The 26221-nt window shown below is 42.1% G+C and overlaps 1 protein-coding gene across 1 annotated transcript; it reads left to right on the top strand.

Annotated features, from left to right (window-relative positions):
* Nucleotides 1-46: 46 nt before the first annotated feature.
* hspbap1 (hspb associated protein 1) lies at nucleotides 47-26175 on the top strand. The gene is made up of 9 exons (XM_033618140.2): nucleotides 47-186; nucleotides 2969-3158; nucleotides 7786-7970; nucleotides 10627-10763; nucleotides 14057-14228; nucleotides 19707-19790; nucleotides 20213-20314; nucleotides 24020-24609; nucleotides 26042-26175. Exons 2-8 carry the CDS (start codon nucleotides 2972-2974, stop codon nucleotides 24599-24601), a joined length of 1449 nt encoding a protein of 482 aa, XP_033474031.1. The 5' UTR covers nucleotides 47-186; nucleotides 2969-2971; the 3' UTR covers nucleotides 24602-24609; nucleotides 26042-26175.
* Nucleotides 26176-26221: the final 46 nt, after the last annotated feature.

The raw sequence follows: 26221 nt of genomic DNA, 5'->3' as shown, positions 1-26221 counted from the left end.
ACTGTAGCTACTGAGCCGCCATCTTGGCTCGCCCGTTGCGTTCGCTTCAGTGGAGCTGTTGCAGCGGCCGCGGAGCCAAAATGGCGGAGATTCACAGTGAGGCGTTGCAGTTGAATAAAGAAGGCGGAAAAGTCATGTGAGGTTTGTTTACTTCCGCCTGGAGCTCAGCTGCACGTGTAGTGAAAGGTGAGTTGTTTTTGTCAGAAGACTTCTGACTTTCCGCGAAGCTAGCTAACATTAGCCGTCCTGGGACACTAGCTGGTCACTAGCTAACACAGCCCTCATAGACGGAGTCAAGCTAACAGCATCGCTGGGACACATACAGTTATCAGTGCTGATTCTCTGACACTGAAAAGACTCTGTAGGAGCAGAAGTTTACTTTGTTCTTTCTGAATGTTTGATAATAAGCAGAGTTCCTCACTCAAAACTACGTAATGTTGCTCATTACGTCACGTAAAGCTAACGTTAGCTGACGACCGGAAGTATAAATGCGAAGTAAAAGAATTAAAGTATCAGCAAGATCAGCTGAACATAACTTGAAAACACACACACACACACACACAAGATAACCCTTTTGTGGAACGACAGAAATAAGAGAGGGGAAAGAAACATGAACAACTAAAATCAGAGCTACAGCTAATATAAGAGTAGAGGTAAAAATATGAGTTGTACAAGAGCATGTCAGAACAAAGTGAGTGTGGATGATGTCAGCCGGGGCCTGTATCACGTAAACAACATACACCAGGATAATAAATACTGTACTGACAATTAGTATCCACTATAATAATGTACCAAAATGAAAATTAAATATAATAAATGAAGTGATAAGACAGTATAACATAGTATAGTGTGATAAAGTACAATGTGGTATATAAAATATTTAAAAAAAACAGCACTCCTCATCTAATGACATATAGCTAATAACTAAATGATTTTATAAAGTGTAATATACAATCTGGAGGATCTTATATCATAAACACTACACTGGGTATTAATAGTTTATTATATGTTTTATTATCTAATGTCAGTGTGTGTTACTACATCGATGATGATGCTGTAATGGAAACTAGTCCATACCCACGTACAGTTTCACATGGTGTGTGTTTGGGATACAGGTCATAGGAAATCGCAGATTAAATAGTCAACTGAAGCCATTAAGAAGAGCAATGTATTCAGACAGAGTGTTTGTGAAGTTGATAGTACGATTGCTTTACTGAAAGTACAGTAGTACCATTGCCAATAGTGGGATAGTTAGTGGGCTAAAACTGTACATTAGTAGTTGAGGCAGCACGTTGAAAGGCAGATAGTTAAAGTGTTTATATATTGTATTGACTTAAAAGTCAGGCACACTGGTAGTTCACATGGGAAAGGTGCAGCTAGCCCTTGTTGCAGCAGCATACCATACCATGACTTAGTCATACCAAACATTAGAAAACAACCCCAACATTGGTCCACAGGGGGGCCACAGCGATCGGTCGCATTTTAGCCATTTTGAAGCATTTTTCTGTTGTTATAGCGCCACCCAGTTGCCAATTAGAGTTAAATTTCTCCAGTCACCTTGAGGCGTCCTGTTCTACATATCTACCAAGTTTAGTAAAAATCCATATGGCGGTTAGGCCTAGATAAGAAATTATCTCCCTAGCGCCCCCATTTTGTTTGATGGGGTCAATAATGGAGGGGTCCCCTCAGATTATGTGTGGTCATATGCCTACAAAGTTGCGTGGTGATGGGTGAAACCCTTGAGATGTTATACACCTTTATGTGATGAGCCACGCCCTCCGCAATATTCATTGCCTTATAGAAGCTCAGTTTTAGTAAGTTTTCCAACTTTTGCCAAGAGGGAACTTTAGATATTGGTCCCTAGATTATGTTCACCCAGTTTCATGCAGATCGCTCAAACTTCCTAGGAAGAGATCTATTTGAAGTGTTTTTCAAAAAATTCAAAATGGCGGAAAATCTATATAAGCGGAAGTTATGGGTTCTTGAGGCAAATGTGTTCCTCATGAGGAGAGGCATCTCTGTGCAAAGTTTCATGTCTCTACGACATACGGGGCATGAGATATGCCCATTCAAAGTTTGACATTTCAATTGGCTGCTATTTAGAAATATCATGATAATTTTTGTAGGAGCTATTTTGATTCATAATTAGTCATGGTCTGCTCAGTAACTACACCTCAGTAATGGATATCTTTCATTTTATATCTCCATAGAAGACCTTCGTTTAGCTAGGTCCTGTGTGGTGTTGTATTGTGTTTTGTATGTTGTTGTTGTGGTGGTGTTTTTTTGTATAGAGCATTATGTTTGGTGTGGACCTCAGGCAGAACAGCTGCTGAGAGATTAGAAGTAGTGGAAATAATAATAGTTGATAAAATTAAAGTTAAAAGCGAGTACTGCAAACAAACAGTCAAGAAGCGTAAATAAAATAAATGACAACATCAATATGTAACAACATTGTTGAAACATATGGACAAAATATCTGTTTTAAAATTAAAAGCTGAACAGTTTTGTGCAGTAATATTTTCTAAGGAATGTGTGCAAAGGTTCACAGTGTAATGTACAGACATGATCGTCCAAAATGTATGTTAATAATGTGATGCATTGTGACAGATGTTGAGACTTCACATTAATATAACATGTAGTGTCATGTGTAGTACATGCATGCTACAAAATAAGGAAGCTCGGGTTTCCTCTTGTCCTTAAATGTCCCCCAGGTTCCTGATTGATATGGATAATTGATAATTGTGTTTTTATAATGTTGTTCATGAACTGACGGAGCACAGAGGGAGGAACAAGCACACTGTAGAGTTGTAAAAATATACACAGTCTTGTTCACTTTTATTCTACAGAAGATAAGACATATGTGACAGTGTGTGTGACTGGTGACTAAACAACTTAAACACCAGTTGATTATCAGCTAATCTGTATCTACATCCTCAGTGTTGTAACCCACTGTCGGTGTGTCCTACAGAACATGGCTACCATGAAAGCCTTCAGCCCAGAGGAGATCCAGAGGATCCTGCATCATCTGCAGCAGCCTGCAGTCTTCATGAACATGACCGGTGGCTGGCCTGTTCTCCGCTGGACTGCAGAGCACCTGTCCGACTGTCTGGGTGACAAACTCATCAGATTCAGACTCGGGAGGAAAGAGGAGACAAACAGTAAGAACAGATGAGTTCAGACAGATGAGTCAGTTTCTCAGTGACACTCTGTTATAGTACATGCACATAGACAGGTAGAGCTGCCCACCTCACAAAACTGTCCCACTTGTATGTAGATGGCTGTGTAAGCTCCATACAGTGTTACAGAAATGTCACTGACCAACAATCTGTCCTTCTTTGAGGGGAAAGTACCCGACGCCCCATTAACCTCCACAGCCTTGTGCTACATTCAGGTGGTGTGGGAATAATCTCAACAAGAACATATTTCATGGCTCACCTGGTCCGTTTCCTTTGCTCTTCCTTATCGACATGTTTAAACACTCTGAGCAATGATATGCAACATATCGTCTTCGTAGTGTTCATGTTGTTTCCACATTACAACTTAAAGCTCATGAACACACCGAAGTCGGAAGAACTATAATCTGAGGTGCACATGAATGCAGCATTGGCCTTGGCTGGCAGAGGTTTCCACTTGACGTCAGTTGAATCAGTCCTCGATCACTCACCATAGCAGCCAGCATGAGCAGCACACTATGATGACAGCTGGTGGCAAAAGTTGGGGATTTAATTAGCATTTGGGAGTTCAGTAGGCCGACCTGATACACACTGGACACTAGCAAGCAGATCAGAAATATCTACATGTTTATTGTCACCCATCACGACCAATGAGATCCAATTCAGGTGACCCAGTAAGAAACTCCCAGCGATTACTACAGTGGTGCAGGTTGACATTTATTTGTAGGACAGCCTGGAAGTTAATATCACCCTAAATTCCTCGACAAAAAGTCAGCGGGATTTTTCCAATGGATTTGCAATAAATAAGGTCGTAGACTAATGTTGGACTGTAAACAAACTAAACCACAACAAGGCTGTAAAGCCACGTTTGAACGGTTCACCGTGATGACGTCCTGTTGTCTCATTTCGCCACTTGACACAACGTTGTGTGGTGATGGACCAAACCGCCTTTTTAAAGACATATTAAAGCTTAAAAATTAATGAATGTAGTATTTACTGGTGTATTTAATGTCATGTTGGCCATGAAAAAAAAAACGTGAAAATGTCTTAAAGGGATAGTGCACCCAAAAATGAAAATCCAGCCATTATCTACTCACCCATATGCCGATGGAGGCTCAGGTGAAGTTTTAGAGTCCTCACATCACTTGCAGAGATCCAAGGGGAGAGGAGGTAGCAACACAACTCCACCTAATGGAGGCTGACGGCGCCCCAGATTCAAACGTCCAAAAACACATCATTGAAACCACAAAATATCTCCATACTGCTCGTCCGTAGTGATCCAAGTGTCCTGAAGCCCCGACATAAAAAGTTGTTTGGAAAAACCTCATTTGAACTCTGTTTTTAGCCTCATTGTAGCCTGTAGCTCTGACGGCCTCTCTGGGCACCACGCTCACGTGTGTGCACTAGCGCGAGAGACCAGCGAAAGCATGTGAACACACATGAACACGGTGCCCATGTCTCATGGCATGCTCACACACGTGAGCGCCGTCAGCCTCCATTAGGTGGAGTTGTGTTGCTACCTCCTCTCCCCTTGGATCTCTGCAAGTGATGTGAGGACTCTAAAACTTCACCTGAGCCTCCCTCGGCATATGGGTGAGTAGATAATGGCTGAGTTTTCATTTTTGGGTGCACTATCCCTTGAAGCTTGTGTTAACAATGGACCTTATTTCAGGCATCCAACAAAAAACCCACTGACTTCAAGACGATGGAACAGGAGGTGCTAAAATGCTAATTCATTTCCAGATTCTAGGACTCATTCCTGCAGCACTCTGTATAGTAAGATATAAATATAATAGAATACAATAAATATACATATGTATACATTTTATAAGAAAACTTTGAAATCAGAGCAATATATACAGTACAGGCCAAAAGTTTGGACACACCTTGTCATTCAATGCGTTTTCTTTATTTTCATGACTATTTACATTGTAGATTCTCACTGAAGGCATCAAAACTATGAATGAACACATGTGGAGTTATGTACTTAACAAAAAAAGGTGAAATAACTGAAAACATGTTTTATATTCTAGTTTCTTCAAAATAGCCACCCTTTGCTCTGATTACTGCTTTGCACACTCTTGGCATTCTCTCCATGAGCTTCAAGAGGTAGTCACCTGAAATGGTTTTCCAACAGTCTTGAAGGAGTTCCCAGAGGTGTTTAGCACTTGTTGGCCCCTTTGCCTTCACTCTGCGGTCCAGCTCACCCCAAACCATCTGGATTGGGTTCAGGTCCGGTGACTGTGGAGGCCAGGTCATCTGCCGCAGCACTCCATCACTCTCCTTCTTGGTCAAATAGCCCTTACACAGCCTGGAGGTGTGTTTGGGGTCATTGTCCTGTTGAAAAATAAATGATCGTCCAACTAAACGCAAACCGGATGGGATGGCATGTCGCTGCAGGATGCTGTGGTAGCCATGCTGGTTCAGTGTGCCTTCAATTTTGAATAAATCCCCAACAGTGTCACCAGCAAAACACCCCCACACCATCACACCTCCTCCTCCATGCTTCACAGTGGGAACCAGGCATGTGGAATCCATCCGTTCACCTTTTCTGCGTCTCACAAAGACACGGCGGTTGGAACCAAAGATCTCAAATTTGGACTCATCAGACCAAAGCACAGATTTCCACTGGTCTAATGTCCATTCCTTGTGTTTCTTGGCCCAAACAAATCTCTTCTGCTTGTTGCCTCTCCTTAGCAGTGGTTTCCTAGCAGCTATTTGACCATGAAGGCCTGATTGGCGCAGTCTCCTCTTAACAGTTGTTCTAGAGATGGGTCTGCTGCTAGAACTCTGTGTGGCATTCATCTGGTCTCTGATCTGAGCTGCTGTTAACTTGCCATTTCTGAGGCTGGTGACTCGGATGAACTTATCCTCAGAAGCAGAGGTGACTCTTGGTCTTCCTTTCCTGGCTCGGTCCTCATGTGTGCCAGTTTGGTTGTAGCGCTTGATGGTTTTTGCGACTCCACTTGGGGACACATTTAAAGTTTTTGCAATTTTCCGGACTGACTGACCTTCATTTCTTAAAGTAATGATGGCCACTCGTTTTTCTTTAGTTAACTGATTGGTTCTTGCCATAATATGAATTTTAACAGTTGTCCAATAGGGCTGTCGGCTGTGTATTTACCTGACTTCTGCACAACACAGCTGATGGTCCCAACCCCATTGATAAAGCAAGAAATTCCACTAATTAACCCTGATAAGGCACACCTGTGAAGTGGAAACCATTTCAGGTGACTACCTCTTGAAGCTCATGGAGAGAATGCCAAGAGTGTGCAAAGCAGTAATCAGAGCAAAGGGTGGCTATTTTGAAGAAACTAGAATATAAAACATGTTTTCAGTTATTTCACCTTTTTTTGTTAAGTACATAACTCCACATGTGTTCATTCATAGTTTTGATGCCTTCAGTGAGAATCTACAATGTAAATAGTCATGAAAATAAAGAAAACGCATTGAATGACAAGGTGTGTCCAAACTTTTGGCCTGTACTGTATGTAAATAAGAAAAAACAAGGTCTTGTTACATTTAGATTCATTTCTACTTCTGCATTTACACATTTGTTAAAGTCTTAAGCTTTTGCTGTTATTAGTGTCCTGAAGTAGTTTAACCCTGTAACGTCTACACTAAGAATACAGATATCTCAGTCAGGTTGTGTTGAGTTCACCTTGTTTTTCATTAAGATATAGTGACTGAAAATGTTCTCTATGAAACGGTTGAGCAGGGTTAGGGTTAACTTTCTGATACATTAGTACATGAAACATTTCTCCAAACAAACATGATTGAGGACTCGCTGTAGTTCCTTAAACAAACTTTCCACTCCACTCTGAGACATTAATCCAAATCGCTCCTGCCAAAGAAAGCACTCTGCTATTGGCAACAGCAGCCATTTTCTTTTCCATTCAAAAGTTCCTGCATAATTGATCATTTATCAATTTCAGTGTGGTATTTTTATAAGCTTTTCTGTTTTTGATCACATTAATGCACATGTGGTAGTTATCGACTTTCACCTAACATTTAGTCAGTACCTAATGAATGCCTGCAGGCGTGTGCAGTTCATCCTCTGACACGTGATCATTTACAGATTAGACTGCAGTTAGTGTGACCTAATGAAGGATCAGAGGCTGTTTAATGATCTGATTTAAACTGCCACATAAGCAGAAGAAAAAACACACACATCGGGTTTTTGTCTTTGAGCATCTGGTGTGTTTTGGCGTCTGTGTGGCTCTAACACGGCTGCAGCAGTGACTCCCCCTGTGATGAATCACAGAGAGCACATCCTCTGATAAAAGCTCGCTAATTAGATTTCTAAATCATCTTTTCCAGTTGCAACAGCCGACAGGAGGGCATCGCTCACGACCGCTTCTAAATGCCATCATTCAGCCATAGACACACTTTGTTTACTAAAACAAACGCTCGAGTAAATCGCTACAACTGTGATTTATTTTTCTCATAAAAGTGTGTAAAATAAAATGCCATGCCTCCGTGATGATGCATCGAGCACGAATCCTGCTTTATGAATTGGGTTTCTTTTTAGCATAGAAATTGTTTTACAGAAACTTTATCATAATTTTCCAGTGACTACTCTCTGCCTTGTACTTTTCTTTTATTCTCTCAGCACCTTTGTTTGAGACCCAGTGCTCCTACGTGGAGGCCAGACTGCAGCAGTTTCTCAGCTGGACGCAGGACCAGGCCGAGGCAGACGTAGGACCTTTCTTTAAATACCCCCGCTCACAGTACTGGGCCTACGCTGACTACAAATACATCGCCATGTTATTTCAAGACCAGCCTTCCATGTTTGAGGTAATCAGCCCGCTGCGAACATTAAATTAACATTAAAATGTCAGGTCACTTTTATAACGGTTCCTGAAATAACATTCCACAGACATGTTTAAACAATGGGAGATCAGTGATGGTTAATTACCACCTCAGATGTCTGAGTCAATCACAGTAACCAGAAGGCTTTTTGAAAAGCACACAGCGTTTCATCGGTAGTTTAATTATGGAAACATTACAGCAGGTCTGCATGAGAGGTGTTAATTAGCAAGAGATGATTCAGGTCGAGCCAACAGTTTTTTCTGACCGACCAGTCATTGAATTGTGTTTTAAGTGATTCTGTCACAAGATGAAAGCTCCTGAAATTTTGGGCCTGTGGTGAAGAAAGTTTGACGACTTAAAGTGACAGTTCACCCTCGAATCGAAGTAGTCAGTCTAGATTGTGCAGCTCACATCAAAACTATCTCGACTGATAAACAGCTCTACAGGTGAGAGAACTGTCCCTTTAACGCCAGCTGTTACTGCACGTGTGTCTCTCTATATTCAATACAAGCTGTGTCTCAGTTCAGGGGCTGCAGCCTTTGAAGGACGCGGCCTTCGCGGTTGACGTCAGCTCCGTTCTTTGAAGACCGCATCAGACAAATTGAAAACTCCCTGAAATGGGACGGTCTGGTCTGTGCAGGATTTCCTGGTTGCATCACCAGTTGTTCTCGCTCTGACCCTTTGGTGTTCCTGTAACCTAGCAACCAGCTGCGCTTGACAAAAGATGGAGTAAGCTAGTAAGTTAGTTAGCCCTAAATCATGGACCCAAAGATTGTTTAAGCTGTGTACTTTTAGCTGATAGTAATGTTAACAACAGTTAACCGTTAGCTAGTTAACAGCTGTTAGTTAACTAAGTATATAATCATTACTGGCACGCAATGCATCTTGGGATAGGCTGGGCCATGAAGGATTCATCTTTGCATCCTCCAAATCCTGGGAAAGAAGGCTGCATTGCTCAGCAGCATTTGAATGAGATTTTGAAATGGGACGGCCCTGGTCGCGCCGATGTGACGCCATCAGTCTTCAAATGCTGCAGCCCTGAACTGACACACAGATACAGTATATAATTGTACCATATAATGTAGCCCATTGAAATGTATGTTGTAGGCCAATCAGAGTTTTATGGTGGCATCAATAACGTCAACAAAAAAATCAATCTGTCTCTTGCTTGCTGAGTAGACTGTGTACATGTGTGTGTGGGAACCGAGATGTTAAAGGAGGGTAACTCTTGTGCGTACTATGAAATATAATTCTGCTGCAGTCACATATCTGAACCTGGGTGTTCACCATAAACTGTATAAAATAATAGGTGCAGCCATGAACTCCTGTTTTGATACCTTGACTTTGGCATTTTAACCATTTTGGAGCCACAAGTGACCATATTTGAAAGAGAGGGTGGAGCTAACCCCGACGCTAGCTGCTAGCTTGGTTAACATGGTGTATTTACAGCTGTGTGTTACTGTGATGTTGCTCATTTTAGCTGGAGAAAAACAGGGTTAAAACCATGAAAGCAAAATGTACTTGGAAAAACTGAAAGTCTGATTTCTCGGAGGGACTGCAGTTTTTGTCACTTCCACGTCTGCTTCAGTTTTCAGCCCCGCAGGTGGGATGAGCACCACCCACGTTCAGATATGTTGCCAGTATGTCAGTCATTTCACAATCACACAAACCACGTAACTGGGAGTGTATACATCATGTATGACTCAGATTAATACATGATCCAGAAGTATGACATCACTCAGAGTCAAAGTCAAGAAACTTTAACGCCAACTTCCCTGTAAGATGATAATAAACATATTTCAGACATAATTCATGCTGTTGCCTTCTAATGTCGTCGCATAGCTTCAACTTATCAGCAAATTAAACATTAAATGGAAAATAATACAAATTGAAATATTCTTTTATAGTGTTTTTTTTCCAGGATGCTCATTTATATTCTCACATTGTTTTCTCTTGTTTTGACATTTTCAATTAAAATGTGAAGCTTTCGCCCATAACGACTTTATATTAGTTTCTATTCTCGTCCTCCGCTAGGTAAAGACATAAAAGTGCCATCCTTTCTCAAGCCACCACGCATTCATTTCATTTTTATCTCCGTGATAAATTTTTATTGGGCATCCACCTGCAATTATTAGCAGCTGACATTCATGCCTTTGAGACGGGCAGACACGGGCTTTTTACAGGATAAATGGCGCCGAGGAAAAAGCCTGCCTGAAGGCAAGATTGACCAGTCTGTCATTTACAGCTGCCTGCATGTATGGTAATGACTTCATTATTCAGGATGCCGTCGTGATCGCTGCACCTTTGTGCTCTGACAGGATGTGATTGACAGACCAGTTTCCCTTGAAAGATGACAAATATTGTAGCTTGGTTTCTCCACACAGACGCCTCCATTGGTCACCTATAATAGGCCCTGTGAGCGCAGTGATGAGGTGGGGGTACGTCGGTGAGCTTATAGCCGAGTTGTGACAGTTGTGAGGATGTGAGACTTGTCTCTGTGTCACATCGTTATCGCGGACAAAAGGAACGCTGATGTGTATTTAAAAAGTCAGACTGGTATTTATATTTTCACATTATGTTGGATTGATAATTGTCATTTGAACGTGGTGTGTGTGTGTGTGTGTGTGTGTGTGTTTTACAGGATGTAAAGTGGTCTGAGTTTGGTTTTGAGGGGCGTACTGGCAGGGAGAGCACCTTATGGATCGGCACAGCGGGGGCCAACACGCCGTGTCACCTGGACTCTTACGGCTTTAACCTGGTGCTGCAGGTACAGGGACGGTAAGACGGATCACAGCAGGAATATTAATCCACAAACATCATGTTGAACAGGAAAACACTGACTTTCTTCTTTTACTTTTTGTACTTTAAGTTCATTTTACTGATAACACACACTTTTACTTAGGTGAGGTTTTGAACTCAGGACTTTAACTTGTATTTACAAAGTGTGGAATTACAGTTGTTCTTTTCCTTGAAGCAGCAGTTCCCAGCCTTTTACCTGAAGAGACCTCTTCTCTATTGTTGAGTAAACTGATGACGCCTGACTACATGAAATATTTTATGGATATTCCATATAATATTAAATGCAGAACAATAAGAGTACAGAACAGACGATAAGATGTAAATGAACCCAGACGTCTAACTGCAGGAAGTTTTTTGTAAAATGAGTCATTGTGATGAATTTTGAGCAGATTATTTTCTGTGCGTATTGATTCAGATTTAAGTTCTTATTGATTCTTTTATGACCTTTTTCCGTGATGTTTTTTAACAGTGATCCATATTCCATAGGCTTCCCTTTTTGAGAATTTCAGTGTTTCCATCTTCCTTTTGTTTGACCATTGTTCTGTTAGTTTTTCTGTAGTTCCAAAGTGCGTAGGCTACTTTTTTAAAAGCAGGACGAGGCTGTTCAGCAGAGAGTGAAGGCCCGGTGAAATGTTTTTAAATGGAAATGTTAAATAATAATCTAAATCTAAAAATAACACTTTAATTTAGTTTTAATTTCTTTTACAGAAATGAGTAAAATGCTGAAACATAGGCCCACTGTGTATTTATGTTTGTAGTTTTCTTAACACCCCTAAAATTAAGAAGGTCTTGCGACACCTTATGAAGTTTTGGTGACCCCCAGGTTTGGAACCAGAACCTTAAAGGTCCAGTGTGTCAGATTTAGAGGGATTTAGTTGAATCTATCAGTGAGGATTACAGATTACAACCAGCTGACACTCCTGGTTAGAAGAAAACAAACAGACCTGTTGATATAAACCAGTAAAGTGTTTCAGGTAAAAAAAAAAATCTGTGTGGTTTTTTTTTACGCCACTTGTCGTGGAGGGTCTGCTAAGTTGACTAAGGTGGCTGATGCAAAAAAGTGAGTTTGGTTTGTCCGTTCTGGGCTACTGTAGAAACATGACGGGGCAACATGGTGATCTCTGTAGACGAGGACCTGCTCCCTGTGTAGATATAAACGTCTCATTCTGAGGGAACGAGAACGCAGTTCTTATTTTCAGGTCATTATACACTAAAACACACTGATGATATTATATTCAGTTTCTGCCAGTACATCCTCCTGTACTCTCCTGCACTGGAGCTTTAAGTAACCGTTGGTTTTCTAAAACAGAAGTGTACATTCATTTTCAATTTTAGCAACAGAGAAAACAGTTAGAGAAAGATCCAGTATACCTACTGAGAGGAGACTGCACTGTCACACCTGTAGTGATGGGTTTGTGCATTTACAAAAGGTATTGATAAGCTTGGAGGCGTACGATTCTGATTCCAGTTTGCTATCGATTCTCAGCTGGAGCCAATTCTCGATTCCCCTTCCTGTGTGCGGCAAAAGCTTTCCTTTAGGAAACATAATTAAATCTGAGTTTAAACAGTTACATTTCATCATAATCACTGTGTTCTACACCTTGCTTAAAATTGTACTCATAATAAACCTTTTGCACTAAAAACCATTTCATTTGGCTGCCTGCATGACAACAGTGAGAAACTGGGAGTTCTCTCAACTCTAGGATTTCATTTTTAACTTTTGATTATCAAGGCGTTTTCATGAACTAATGAAGGCTGCTGTGCCAAGTTACAGATGTTAATCTCACCGCTGCTGCCACTGTTGTGATGTTACAGTTAATATGCACATGTTGCTGATGGCGACTGTGTGCACTGTGTGTGTGTGTGTGTGTGTGTGTGTGTGTGTGTGTGTGTGTGTGTGTGTGTAGGCTTATTAAATGTTAGTGGTTTTTTGGTCATGAGCCCATATTCTGCTGAAGTGCACACACAGCTGGTGTGATGATGCGATCTGTAAAGAGGATTTACATTTGAAGATAGTGGCCGTTTGTTGTGGTGATAACTCCCTCTGTGCTGTTTGTTTTTTGTGTTAGCTCTGACTCCTGCCTTTGGGGTTGGTATTTAAATATATGGTTATTTATGGGGAAGAAAGGGGTCGTGCATTTTCACTCAGGCAAAATTATATGTAACTTCAGCCACCCCCTCCTCTGATAAGTAACAAACCATGGAGATGTTCAGCAGCAGGAAAGGTGCAGCAGGGTGCTGTTAGTGCTCACACAGTGTGACTGTCCTCTGAAGGAGAGTTAATTTGTGGCAGAGCTCACCTGAGAGCGAGGTAAAAGGAGGCTGAGGGTGAGGCGTTATATGGAGCACTGCGAGTCCAGAAACTAAAGGGAAAAGGTCTGTTGGTGTCTTATCTCACTGTTCCACCACAGAGCAACAGTTTATCTCACTCCTTGTAATTGGCCCGCAGACTCTTTTAGTTGGTATTGATCTGAGAGGGAATGAAATTCAGCCAGAGCTGTTCGTCGACGCTGCTGATCGATATGACGACATTTGTCAACACAAAACAATAATGACACAGTTTTTACAACAACAACACCCAAATTATTCAGGATGAATGTTTGTAGTAGAATTAATTTGACTTTGAAGGGATTGTTTTATAGTGATGGATCTGCAGGTGACCCTGTTTGTTATTTGTTAGGATCCTAATTGGCTGAGCCCCAAAGCACCGCTGATCTTCCTGTGGCGCATCTTTAAAATCAGAAGTGTTTATGATTGTCCAGAATGAAAAAGATTTGGAATTCTGATTCTGGTGAATGTATGTATACCACAATAGAAGTAGCCACCATGACGTCACCCACTGGATTGTGCACTCTAGTTTTGAAGCCACGAGTTTCAAAACTACCTCGAGATTTTTAGAGCCAGAAGTAACTAGCTTGAAACCATTAAAACAAAATGTACTTACTGGAAAAAGGGAACATCCAAATCCTTAGAGGGTCTGAAGTCCAACCAACGTTGAGCAAAACTATTGGGCAACCAAAATTTCACTTTCAAGAACTGAAAACACACTGACAAGTGACAGCTATAGCCATACTCTGTGAATCCAGGGCTGTGCCATGATTTTGTGACCTAACAAATGATGTCACCACTTGTCAACAGATGACCACCTGATGCAAATCAATTCTGGGTCCATTGCTGTCAATTTCTTGTATTTACTAATAAAAGTACTGAATTAATTTCTAACAGTCTTTCTGTCTGACGTCATATCTAACTGTGATGTCTCCTGTGCGTAGGAAGCGCTGGCACCTCTTCCCTCCAGACGACACTGTTAAACTCTACCCAACCAGGATCCCCTATGAGGAGTCCAGCATCTTCAGCCAAGTGGATGTTCTCCACCCAGACCTGAGGAGGTTCCCTAACTTTCAGGGAGCCAGAACGCACGTCGTCACTCTGCAGCCGGGACAGGTCAGGATTCCTTACACACATGTTTTACCATACAAGAATATAATGCAGCACAGAAGTCATGTTATGGGCTGAACTTGATCACTTCTGCATCCTTTCAGTTTTTGGTTTACATGTATGTGTAACTGGTGTGCTCAACTCTAGTGTCGCGAGAGTGTCATGGGTACGGACCTAGTTCTTCAGCACTCACAAATAAGGACATAATACTTTAACTGATGCACAGTAGAAGGAGACTGACGCTGTGGAAATACAAGGGCTCAAACATTTCCTCCTGCTGCTCCACACACATTAAATTCCACAGGGTCTGATTAAATTAAGACTGAACTGTCAGAGCTGTCAGCTGCTACCTGAAAATGTGCAAAAAATGACCCGATATATTAAATCAGTTTGTCTCAAGGTGTTCAATTTAATTTCATGACAAAGTAAGATGTTGCTCTTTCAGTGAAGAGTTTCTTATCACAGGTTATGAAGAAAGGAAAGATCTTGAAAATGGAACCATCTGAAAGAAGTGCAAGGAAACAATGGCAGCTTAGGTTTCACTCTCAGCGTTCGTCAGGACTGTCACATTGGTGCACAGCTGAGAGGAAAACAAATCAAGGTGAAAAGCCAGTTGTCATATCAAGTTAAGCCACATAAACACAAGCCTGTTGGTTTTGCCGGGGGTTTTAGACAGGAACGAAGTAATCAACAAACATGGGAAGTACATCTCATGTCCACATGCTCCTCACAGCTTGTTTCACATTCATAAGGCATAGAGTTGTACCAATACCGATACCAGTATTGGAAATGCCTCCAATACTGCCTAAAATGTGGTATCTGGTATCAGCGAGTACAGCCTATGACCAGTCCGATACCAGGTAATGCCTCACGTAATTACGCATATGCACGCTACAGGCAAACGAAACGGAAACGGAGCAGAGTTTAAAAAGCATTCATGTCAAATGTCTTTTTTACCAAATTGTGTGGCTGCACTTTAACCTGTGTCTTGATCTGTGTCAACACTGGATAATAATAATAATTAAAAAAGTTTTATGGCATTCATTCTACTATTATGTATTTATTTCTTAATATTTTACATAGAGTTTTAGGAGTTGAGACATACAACAATTCATAGCCCATCCATTGTTATTTTACGCGCTGCTATCAGATTGGTACTCGGTATCGGCAGATACCTAAGGTTCAGCGTTCGGAATCGATATCAGGAAGAAAAAAGTGGTATCTGTACATCTCTAATAAGGCATAAGCACAGCACAAAACACTTGAGTTGGACTTCTGCATCGAATCGACACCGTACCCTACGCTGTAGCCTGATGTGCACCTCCCCAGAAATGTAACTCCACGTCACAGTGATGCAGACGTCCTGTCTGTCTCTGTGAGCTGAAACCATTTCCCTCAGTGGAAACAAAGCTTTGATTTACTTTAATTTCACAGATAAGAAACAATAAATTGTGAAGACAATAAAGCCTCCACACACTGTGTGTGATTTATCCTGGCTGAAATATGAGCAGAGCAAATCTCTGCTAGCTGCTAGGCTAATTTATACAATGTAAAATGCCATAGGCTTGTGCTAATAACGTTAGCATGTTGTATTTGTGGGGAAATGTGTCCAGATAAAGACAAGTGTTTGTCTGTGAATGCTGCGAGTTATAGTGAAGCTGAGTTGTGTTTGAAACTGTCTCTATTAAGCCGTGTTTAATGTGTGTTTAATGTGTGTTTTCCATCAGTCAAACTTTACAGCACTTCTCAGAAACTCTACCACCAACTAGTGTCTTGGAGGTGTAACTGTAGAGTGACACAGACACCGCACAAGTATAAATGCTCACAGTGGCGTAGGCTCTGCATAGACACACATGTATAAATCCACCTTAAGGCGCTGAGCACAGGCTGTACAATGGCCCTGGTTGATACAATAATGATTAAATTCTCATTGTTCTTTAATTTAGTTGTAGGTAGGTAACAATAATAATAATGTGCTTGTGAAACAAATCACAAGTCTGTTTCATAAAACAGACTTTTTAAAAAATGTAAATCTATAACAAGACGAGCTGGAGTGATTAGTTAATTAGACGTGTAGTTGACTGACAGAGAATGAAGTGGCAGCTATCATGGTAACTGATGAGTGTTTAAGTCATTCTTGAGGTATGAAATGTCTCCTGGTTCTCGTGGGAAAGAAGACTCAATTAATTCAGAAAATAATTAGCAAATTATTCGATAATGAAAATAAACTTTAGGTGCAACGCTTTATACACTTCTGAAAGAAGACTTACAAAGATCATCTCTCTGCAGACGTTGTATGTTCTCCATACTCAACAGTGGGCTGCGTGTACAGTGTCATTTTTCTTATCAAACATAAAACTAAAAGACATCAAACACCTCTTGTTAATTTAATCGGTCGTGTGTTTCACACGTTGGGAAACCACCCTGAGTAATGTGCTGAAGCTTGATGTTATGCAACACCGTAGCTCTGCGTTTATATGATGAACTGCTCGTGACACAGAAAGCAATAACCATAAAATAAAGCTTTATTGGTTCCTAAGCTGCAAACATGTAAAAGCAGACTCAACAGTGAGATTTATTTGTCGTGGTGTCCTCCATAAAAGTGTGAAGCAACGCAACGGTCGTGACTTGTGTCCCAATTAAAATTTGGCCTTCTCACTTAAAGCTCCTCGCCATCAATACACCGGAGCTTGTATGTGGAAGTGGAAGGTTAAACTGCGTCATCACTCTCGACGTCCTGTCAGGAGAAAAGTAACAGGGTCAAGTTCAGTAGATGGACTGACGGAGCAGATGAGTTCCCGTCCTCTGCTCTGCTTCACAGCCAGGTGAGTTCAGAGGGACTCAGAGTTATGATTGAGGTGTTGTGCAATCAGAGGGTGGCTGTCACGGTGCCCTAATTTTCCGAAATGTCCTCAGCCACTTTTGAAGTAGTTTCCCAACTCTGAATTACTGTGGAACTCTTTGATGTGTGTGTCCCACTTTGACTTGTTTCAGATTCCAGCTGCATTGTTTTGTTCCCCAAGAGTCAAAATGGTGACAAAGCAATTAGCCATCTGTCTCTTTTCACTATCTGCCTGCGCCTGAGCTCCTGTGGTGCACTAAATACGCTCCTATCAGCACCACCAACGCCAGCTGTCACCTAGCTCTGAAGGCTGGTGGAGCAGTGTGTGGGTCGGGGTTACAGCTGATGCTTCACAAAGTCATTTACACTGATTCCACCTAATGGAAATGATGATGGCCAAACAGTCCCAGCTCTTTAATTTCCTCAGTTTTACCAGCTACTTTTTAATCACTAAAGGTCCATCAAGGTAGACTCAAAGTCACCAGACTCAAAGTAATTTGGAGCCGTGATGTTCGTTCTGAACCTTTGGGAGCATCAGGAGGAAAAGGTCTATTTCCAAGCCTTCAGAGCTTCAAGTCAAGTCAGTCTGTCCCAAATGGCTGCACATAAAATAAAGGAATAATGATCATTAGCAAAATGTATAAGAATGAAAACAGCAAGATAAATTATGCGGAGAATATTATAACAAAAATGTTTGAAATACTTTTTAAAAAAGAAAATCTGCAGTAAAATACAACAATACACAGTATGCACATAAATTACATATAGTACATTTATACCTGGATACAGACAGAATTAGAATTACCGTTCCACAGCTGTACGCCCCCGTGTGCCAGCTCATCGTTGAGTCCAGGTGGACATTTGTGCCAAATTTAAAGAATTTCCCTCAAAGCGTTCGAGATATCAGTTCACAAAAATGGGACAGACGAACGGACAGAAGCCCTGAAAACAGAACACCTCCGGCTACGACTATCGCCAGCACAGAGGCATTAAAAATATAATGTGTAACGTGTGTAACCATGTGCAAAGAAAACTGAACATAAACTGAATAACTGTAGTTGAGTGCACAGGGTGGACTGAATGAGGCGACAGCTCAGTTTACGTCTGAATGAGTCAACCAGGCCATCCTTTAAATGTGGATAGGAAGGGGATTCCAGAGAAGACCACCTACTGATGCTTCATTTGTTTCTTGAACAGTCAGGAGACCTTCATTTTATGATCATAGAGCCTGAGCTGGTGCATGAGGAGAGACTGGAGGTGATCAGTGACTTCATCAACATCTCACAGTCGTCATGTAGTAACTGGAATTCATGGATGGATCAACAAAGGGGTCGAACAGGCTCAGACACAGGTGTCTAAAGTTACAGTTCTGACCTTCTTCTGCAAAGTGTTGGTCAAATCAACACGTGCCGACCAGGAGGAGACTCAAGAAACCACAAAGAAACAAAACTACTACAAAGAAACATAAAACTACTACAGAGAGACACAAATAACTACAAAGAGATGCAAAACAGCTGCAAGAGACACAAAGAGACATACAGCTATGTAAAGCAGCAAAACTTCCACAAAGACACACAGAGAGATGCAAAGCCACTACAGAGTCTAAGATTGGCCACAAAGACACATAAAAGGAATAAAGATCACAAATAAACACGAAACACCCACAAAGGGACTCAAAGCATCTACAAGGAGACTCAAAATGAATAAAAAGAGACTCAAAATGACCATGAAGAGACAAAAAACAACCACAAAGAGATTCAAAATAATTCTGAAGAGATTAAAATTGACTTCAAACACACACAAAAGAAATATGTAGAGACTCAAATGACCACAGAGAGACACAAAACAACTACAAAGAGATGCAAAATGACTACAAAGAAATTTAAAAAGACTACAACAAGCGGCAAAACAACCGCAGACACAAAAGGAAGCTACAAAGAGACACAAAATGACCACAGAGAGATGCACAACAACTACAAAGAGACGCCAAACAAACAACAACAAAAAGAGGCGAAGCAGCTATGAAGTCTGTCGGTGAAGATTCTCAGTCATCATGGTAATCCTAAGTGTTGTATCGTAGGCAACTGGACGTGCGTGAGTTTCTTAAAGACGTTTGGCCTCTCATCCAAGAAGCTTCTTCAGTTCTGAAGTCTGTGTATAAACTTTATATGTGTATAAAGTCTGTGAGTCTTGCTCCTGTGAAGGAGAGGTGTTTGGGCCCTCTGCACGTCTGTGCCCAGGGGCCCATAATCCTCTCATAATAGAACTGGCTCAGGTGTTATCACATGACCTGAGTCTGGTCCTTTAGACCCGCAGTGAGGTGGTCATGTACTGGAGGCAGATCCTGACCCTACAGGTCGGCTCCACCTCTGCAAATCAAATCACAGGACACATCGTTCCTCCTGTCTTGTCAGACTGCAGACCATGAATGAAGCGGCTCTGCTGAGGAGGCAGGGGATCAATAAGCCCCGCCCATTTTAATAGAATCACTGTATGATGGGATGAACCCCTGACAGTCTGTGGGGGGGAAGGTGTATGCTGCCATCTAGTGGAGGAACAGGATGGCTAACGTTTATCCAGAAGGGAAGAGAGAAGGCGATGATGTCACTGAACTGTTAATCAGTTTTATCTCCTCTGCTCAGGTGCTGTACGTCCCCAGACACTGGTGGCACTACGTGGAGTCTGTGGATCCCGTCACTGTCAGTGTCAACTCCTGGATCGAGCTGGTAAGAAGCACAAACACGTCTCTCCTTCCTCCTGATACTCAGCTCAGAACTTAAATGTGTGATGATGTTGTGACATCACTGGAGACACTTGAGCTCTCCTCCTCTCAGGTTGATGCGAACAGAGTTCAGACAAAAGCCCCTCTCAGCTCTGAGTAATGAAGCAGCCTGGCAGTAAAAAGATCCCGTCATTATGATGAATGTGTGTGTGTGTGTGTGTGTGCACAACATGGAGCACATGCCGCATGAAAAGCTCCACAGCCAGACAAATGTTTATCTGAAGAGCGAGTTCCTCTCCAGCTTTTCCCTGCAAGGTCACAGACACAACACGCTGAGCTGCAGCCTGCGTCTCTGTCTCAGTGTAATTATCTGGATGTGCAGCACTCACTCACTCACTCTTTGCTCGCCGCTCTGTTCCTGCACAGGAAGTGGATGACGTGGCGAGAGTTGGGGAAGCTGTGACCAAGGCTGTTGTCTGCGCCCTTAAAAGTGACGACAACACTGGCGACTGGCTCAATCCTACTGAGGTAGGATATGAATGTTGTGATTTCAGTGATGCAGCCACCCAAGAGGAGAAAAACACAAAACACAGTTTGTAGTAAAACATTCACAGGTTCATGTTTCACACCAAGATGGTGTCTGAAAACTCTTCTGTTTACTGCCCACGTCTCACTATTGGGTCTTTTCCATCGTCATGTTTGGCCGCACTGAGTCAAGCCATGCTGCGCCGATTTGCTTTTGCATTATCAGTTTAAAGGTGCCATGCCATGCTGAGCTGCTCCAGAGATGGACCTTCTCTAGCCCTTGGATGACCCCTGGACATTTTTGTCCACCTCCCCAACTTCCCAGACTCCTCACAGTCAAACGAAAGGTCATAGGGGGGTGATTTTTGGGTAAGCTCTGGAGGTCCCAATTTTCAGCATGCAAGTCCATTTTTTGGGCTTGTTATCAAATTCAACAACATCCACGATCCATCGTTTTTAGAGGTGGACCAGAATGTCCACCTCTAATACTTCGCCCTAAATATGTTTTTTGAAGTACTATTTCAAAACTTTTCTGTATTGATTTTTCCTTTCTAGGTCTTAGCTAAACTTAAAAGTCACTTTTGCCGTGGGTTTCAAGATTTTAACCCTTTCAGGCCAGTTTGAACACGTTTGGGTGCTGCTGGGTGGCAAAAACACACAAGAGGGGGTTTGGGACACAAAAATAATTTTGCGGTGGATCATGTTGGTGCTTATTACAGGGCTACATGGGCCAGTGATCCCCACCAAAGGGGGTTTGGATGACATGATCCTACTCCCACCCCCAGCCCCCCTCTCACCTCCCTCCCATTGACTCCCATTATAAAAAACACCAAAACCCACACATTTTGATCCCACTGCCATTGCAGCAAAAGAAAACAATATTTCTCTGTTGTCAGGGGTTCCTTTGGTGTGAAAGAGGTCAAAAATTGTAATCAAGGGGTTCCAGTTCATATTCCATCAATGGACTCCTTCACTCACTGCGCCTGCAGCACATCAAAGGTTTCCCCTAATAACAGTGCTGAGGTCACCAAAACAAAGCTCCATCTTGTTTACAAAAATGCAGTGTAGAGTTGAGGTGGGTGAGTACAGAGCTCATTTTTCCCAAGACAGTCAGAGGAAAAGACAAAGAGAAATGGCAGAGAGAAAAAAGAAGAGACTGGCCGGCACTGAAGCCACAGACATGATTTTGGAGGCTGGATTCAGACAGACTTCCACCTGAGACAGACAGTGCCTCAGAGAGGAGGAGGAGGAGAAGGAGGAGGTGAACTACCAGCCTGTGGACTCTCATTTTCCCTTTATTTCTATGGCACACCTCTTTCACAACAGAGAAACCGCTGACAATAGAGAAATCGTGTGTTTCTTCTTTATTAGCATTAACAACTGGATCAAAATGTGTGGTTTTTGATATTTTTTTAGAATGGGAGTCAGTGGGAGGGAGGTGAGAGGGGGGCTGGGGCTGGATGTATGATTATGTCATCCAAACCTGTGCACAAGAAGGTGCTCTAAGTGCAAAAGAAATGATAAAGAGTAAAAACAGCAGCAAAGGTTTCAGTCCTCAACTTTCATCAGTGCCTCTGACATGAGAGCTTCAGAGGCCGTTTACACGTACACGGTGATTTTGATAAACGGAGACATCTTCCTTCGTTTGTGCCCTTCGTTTACACGCAAACGGAGATTTCTCCTCTGAAAACGAGTCTTTCTAAAAACTCCGGCCAGAGTGGAGATTTTGGAAAACTCTGGTTGCGCGTTTGCATGTAAACTGAGATAAACGGAGATAAACGGAGTTATAGGCAGTCGACGTCACAGTATGCGCCGGAACTTGCGCCTGTGTAAAAAGTGCGACCTATGTTGCTATGGTGACAGTGGATACATGGAAGGCTTGAGCTTCTCGTTACACTGCCACCTACAGGTTTGGCATGCTCTTGTGTATATATACACGGGTAAGTGTAAACGAAGATCTTTTTGAAAACGGAGACGGTGAAATGTCCGTTTATGAAAATAGCCGGCCAAGTGTAAACGGCCTCCAAGAGACCTGTCCTATGATCATTGTACTATTCACTACATCCTCAAGTATCAATACATGAGAACAGATATTATACAAATGTACAAAAACACAACTATACACAGAATGAAAGAAAAGAAATGACAAATACTTTTGTGCACAGATATCTTAAATAAGGGCAGGTTTCTCCTCTCTTGTGGACAATACAAGACGTTAGCAGACGCCACCTCAAGCTTTGGGACCCGCTGATCGACATTTTTCACTATTTCATAGATTAAGCAACTAATCAATTAATCATGTAAACAACTGACAGATTAATCAACAATGAAAATAATCTTTAAAAAAAGTATTGTCAGTGTTTCTACTGTGGTGTGTCTCACATACTCACTGAAACAAGGGTTCTGTTCAGTCTGAGCATGTTAACAGAGACCATACATCTCTAGTGACGCACCAGCTGTTAAACCAGCAACCATCTCAATACTCATTGGCAATGCAACTGTTGTGCCTTCAAAGCATCAAAGTGATTTGATAATGATATATAATTAAGAAATATACACTCACCAACCACACACCTTGCTATCTCCAGGTTGGACCGTCTTTTTAACCAGTGGTTATTTGACTTCCTGTTGCCCTTCTGTCCTCTTGAACCAGTCTGGCCATGTCTACATGACTGAATGTTAATGAGCTGCTGCCACCTGATTGGCTGATTATCTGTTTGCGTTAACAAGCAGTTGCACAGGTGTACCTAATAAAGTGGCCAATGAGTGTATATCAAAGTCCTCGTACTGTAGCCTACTTTTCATCGCTGTTTTTCTCATGATTAACTAAACTAAGTTTTATGAACTTTACATATGTCTAAGAAATAAATCCTGAAATAAATAAATATCAAAAATAAATATCTATAAATATAGAAATAAGTCAGTGTAGTTCAGGGGACTTTATTTTATAATGCCAGATTTATTTCCCAGCTCTAACATTCCATCAATTTAAAGAACCATAAAATATTTTTTAGGGTATTGGTGGACACAGAGTCAAAAATTCCATGAAACCTAGAGCTGATATTTACAGCTGGGGATGCAGTGATATACCAGTTATAAGGTATGCTATCATTCTCACTGATGATCAGATCAATTCTGTGATAACGTTAAACTGTGATATTTTCTGAGACGGTTATCGTATTGTGAAAATCTCATACTGTTGCCGTGCTACATGCAGCATGTGACATCTTCAACAGATGAATATTGAATGTAATACAGGGTAAAACACACACAGATAGAAACTGCAGGCTCAAAGCTCCATGTTTCAGTATAGTTAGCAGGACGTAAAATTAATCCACAGCAGGTTTTTGTCTCGCTGCTTTTCCTGGAGAATAACAAGCAACTTAGGGAAGAATAAATATCTGTCTACATGATTTGTTCATTTTCAAACTACAGATTCAGGGACTTCCTGAGTTGATTCTTTTTTCCACTACTTGTGCTTCCTTTTTCTGAAATTCAGTGCAGGAGAAGTTCCCTCTCAAAACTTCAGAGACTTTAAATCTGTCTGTGACAGAACTCAAATAAGGGGTGTTAAGGTTGTAATCACAGGCCCACCATGTTTGATTCAAACCCACAGTAAACATCAGCGTCCTGGAGGCAGCTTTTTATCAGGCAGCTGGTGTTTGGGGAACTCTCTGCAACAGCTTGTTTTCTGTTCTGTCTCTGCAGGAAGGAGTCGCATCCCATAATGAGAACATGCAGTGTGTGAACCTGGCAGTGAGAGCCTGTGCTGACAGACCGAGGAGCCTCTGCCACGGCGAGCTGACCCAGCACCCGAGAGACGCCCGTCCAGCCAAGCGGGACTCCAGAGGACAAATCAGGAAAAACAGCGATGTGGTCGGGGATCCTGCGCCCTTCAGTGTTCCCTTCGGACCAAACCTCATCCCTGTACGCTGTCAGCGGGAGCACATGCCGAAAATCACAAAAGCTCCAGAGGTCAGATCCTCCAGGATGTGTGATGTCAGGTGTCAAGAGGAGCGCGCTGTTGGCTCGGATGAAGCACCAAGAGCCAAGTCTGCAGCTGCTGTCAGACTGCGCCAGGAATACTGTGGTGTAACTCAGTGTAGGTCATGTGACTGTGCAGAGGGGACGTCAGAGGACTCTTCAGGCGATTACGAGGAATCAATACACACAACAATAACAACAGATGACCTGTTAGACTGCCTGGTGCACCCTGATGTCATCGCCCGTGTCACTGAGCTTTTACTGGAGAGGCACACAGGAAGTCACAGCGACACAACACCCTCTTAGCTTTAAAGGTACCATTTGTACATCATACAATTACTGTTTGTTTTTTTTTTTTTTACTAAAACTCAACAGGAAAAAGGTCCAATACTAACAAGCTGAAAGGGGGCATATCTCCACCTATCGTAGAGGAGTCGCACATACTTGGCTCAATAAATGGATTCCCCTCCCGTGCTTGTATACTGGGACAAGGACAGTAGGCCAGTTAGATGTCCTCGTCCAGCTGGAGCTGGAGCTCCACTTCACTGTCACCATGGAAACGGACTGAGTGCAGTAAATAAACAAGACCAAATGTCGCATTAATCCACTTTATAAGTCATAAAACATGAAGACGTGATTCTTTATAAAAATAACGAGATGTAGCCCTTACTCTCACCTTAACCACCTCTCTTTTAACGAAATACGTCATAGCTAACTAATCGCTAACTTAGCAATTTTGTTGGGACTTCCGCTTCCGGGCCGAGAGCGAAGGGGGTTGATCGTGGACTGACGTGTAGATATGGTGGGAAAGTCACGTAGCTGCTTCAGCTGCAGTTTCACCCACTCAGATCAACACAACGTAGCTTAGTTACAGCTAGCTGCCTCACTTAGCTTGTTTGCTCACTAAAATTATTGCTAGCAAAATACTAGTTACATGGCTAGCTTTCCAAATTACTTCACCAGCTAACGTAAGGTGCTAACAGCTACTCCACATGGATCTGCAGTTGGTTGCTGATAAAGTAATTTGCAAACAGCAAGCCATCAAGCAGCGGTCCAAATACTAACGGGAACATAACATTTATTTTCCAGCATTTTATCAACGTGATGACGATCAGTCGCTCTTTTAGTCAGTGTCTAAGCACTCTCTTGCGGCTACGAGGCGCAACAGAGCGTAAGCAACAGGATCTTGTCTAAACGGTATAAACAGACCCTTTAATAATCCATAAACAACATTTCATGAGTCCGAAGCTCTTCATGTCACTGGTGATGGTCTGAGCTTCAGGAGCGATGTCAGGCTGTCTTAGCTTTTCTGCTCTGGAAGTCTACAGTGATGAAGAGCTGTGAAAAAACTCTGGCTGCAGAAATCTATCCTCCATGCTATATGTAACGCTCTGTCATCAGTAAGAAGTGAGAGAGGAAGGACGTATATCAGTGCAGACCTTCACCCTGATCTCCTCCTCCTCCTCCTCTCATCTGTCACGGTCCCCCTGAGATTAACCCCAGATACGAGAACTCTCAACCAAAACGAGTGACGCAACGAGCCGCTCTAACATTTCCTCTGATTGTTGTCCTGCACGTACTAATCCTGTTTGTTTGCTCCACAGTAAGAAAAATGACCACTTAAATCAATTCACTATGCTAATACGCCGCATAATTCAACATAATACTGCTGAGATGTGAACATTTGTTTGGGCCGTAATGTTCCCCTGTCATTTACTTATGAAAATTGTCATTGAACAACCACAGAGGGCCGATGCTAATGTTCCGGTGATGGATGAACGCCACGTCGGGAGCGATGAATGAAAACAGTCTGCTGCCACATCTAAGAGAGGAAGGAAGGCTGCCCATGTACGACAACAATAAATATGATATTTAAAACATTGGATGTCCTGCGCTTTGTTTTCTACTGACGTGACCTGCATGTTA

Source organism: Epinephelus lanceolatus, chromosome 14 (genome assembly GCF_041903045.1).
Source record: "Epinephelus lanceolatus isolate andai-2023 chromosome 14, ASM4190304v1, whole genome shotgun sequence".
In the NCBI taxonomy this organism is placed as follows: domain Eukaryota; kingdom Metazoa; phylum Chordata; class Actinopteri; order Perciformes; family Serranidae; genus Epinephelus; species Epinephelus lanceolatus.
This window is presented reverse-complemented; position numbering and strand designations above follow the sequence as displayed.

Coding starts and splice junctions, on each gene's coding strand:
- hspbap1 (XM_033618140.2), top strand. CDS start 2,972: ATGGCTACCATGAAAGCCTTCAGCCCAGAGGAGATCCAGAGGATCCTG. Junction 3,159..7,785: donor GAGGAAAGAGGAGACAAACA/GTAAGAACAGAT, acceptor TTATTCTCTCAG/CACCTTTGTTTGAGACCCAG. Junction 14,229..19,706: donor TCACTCTGCAGCCGGGACAG/GTCAGGATTCCT, acceptor TCCTCTGCTCAG/GTGCTGTACGTCCCCAGACA.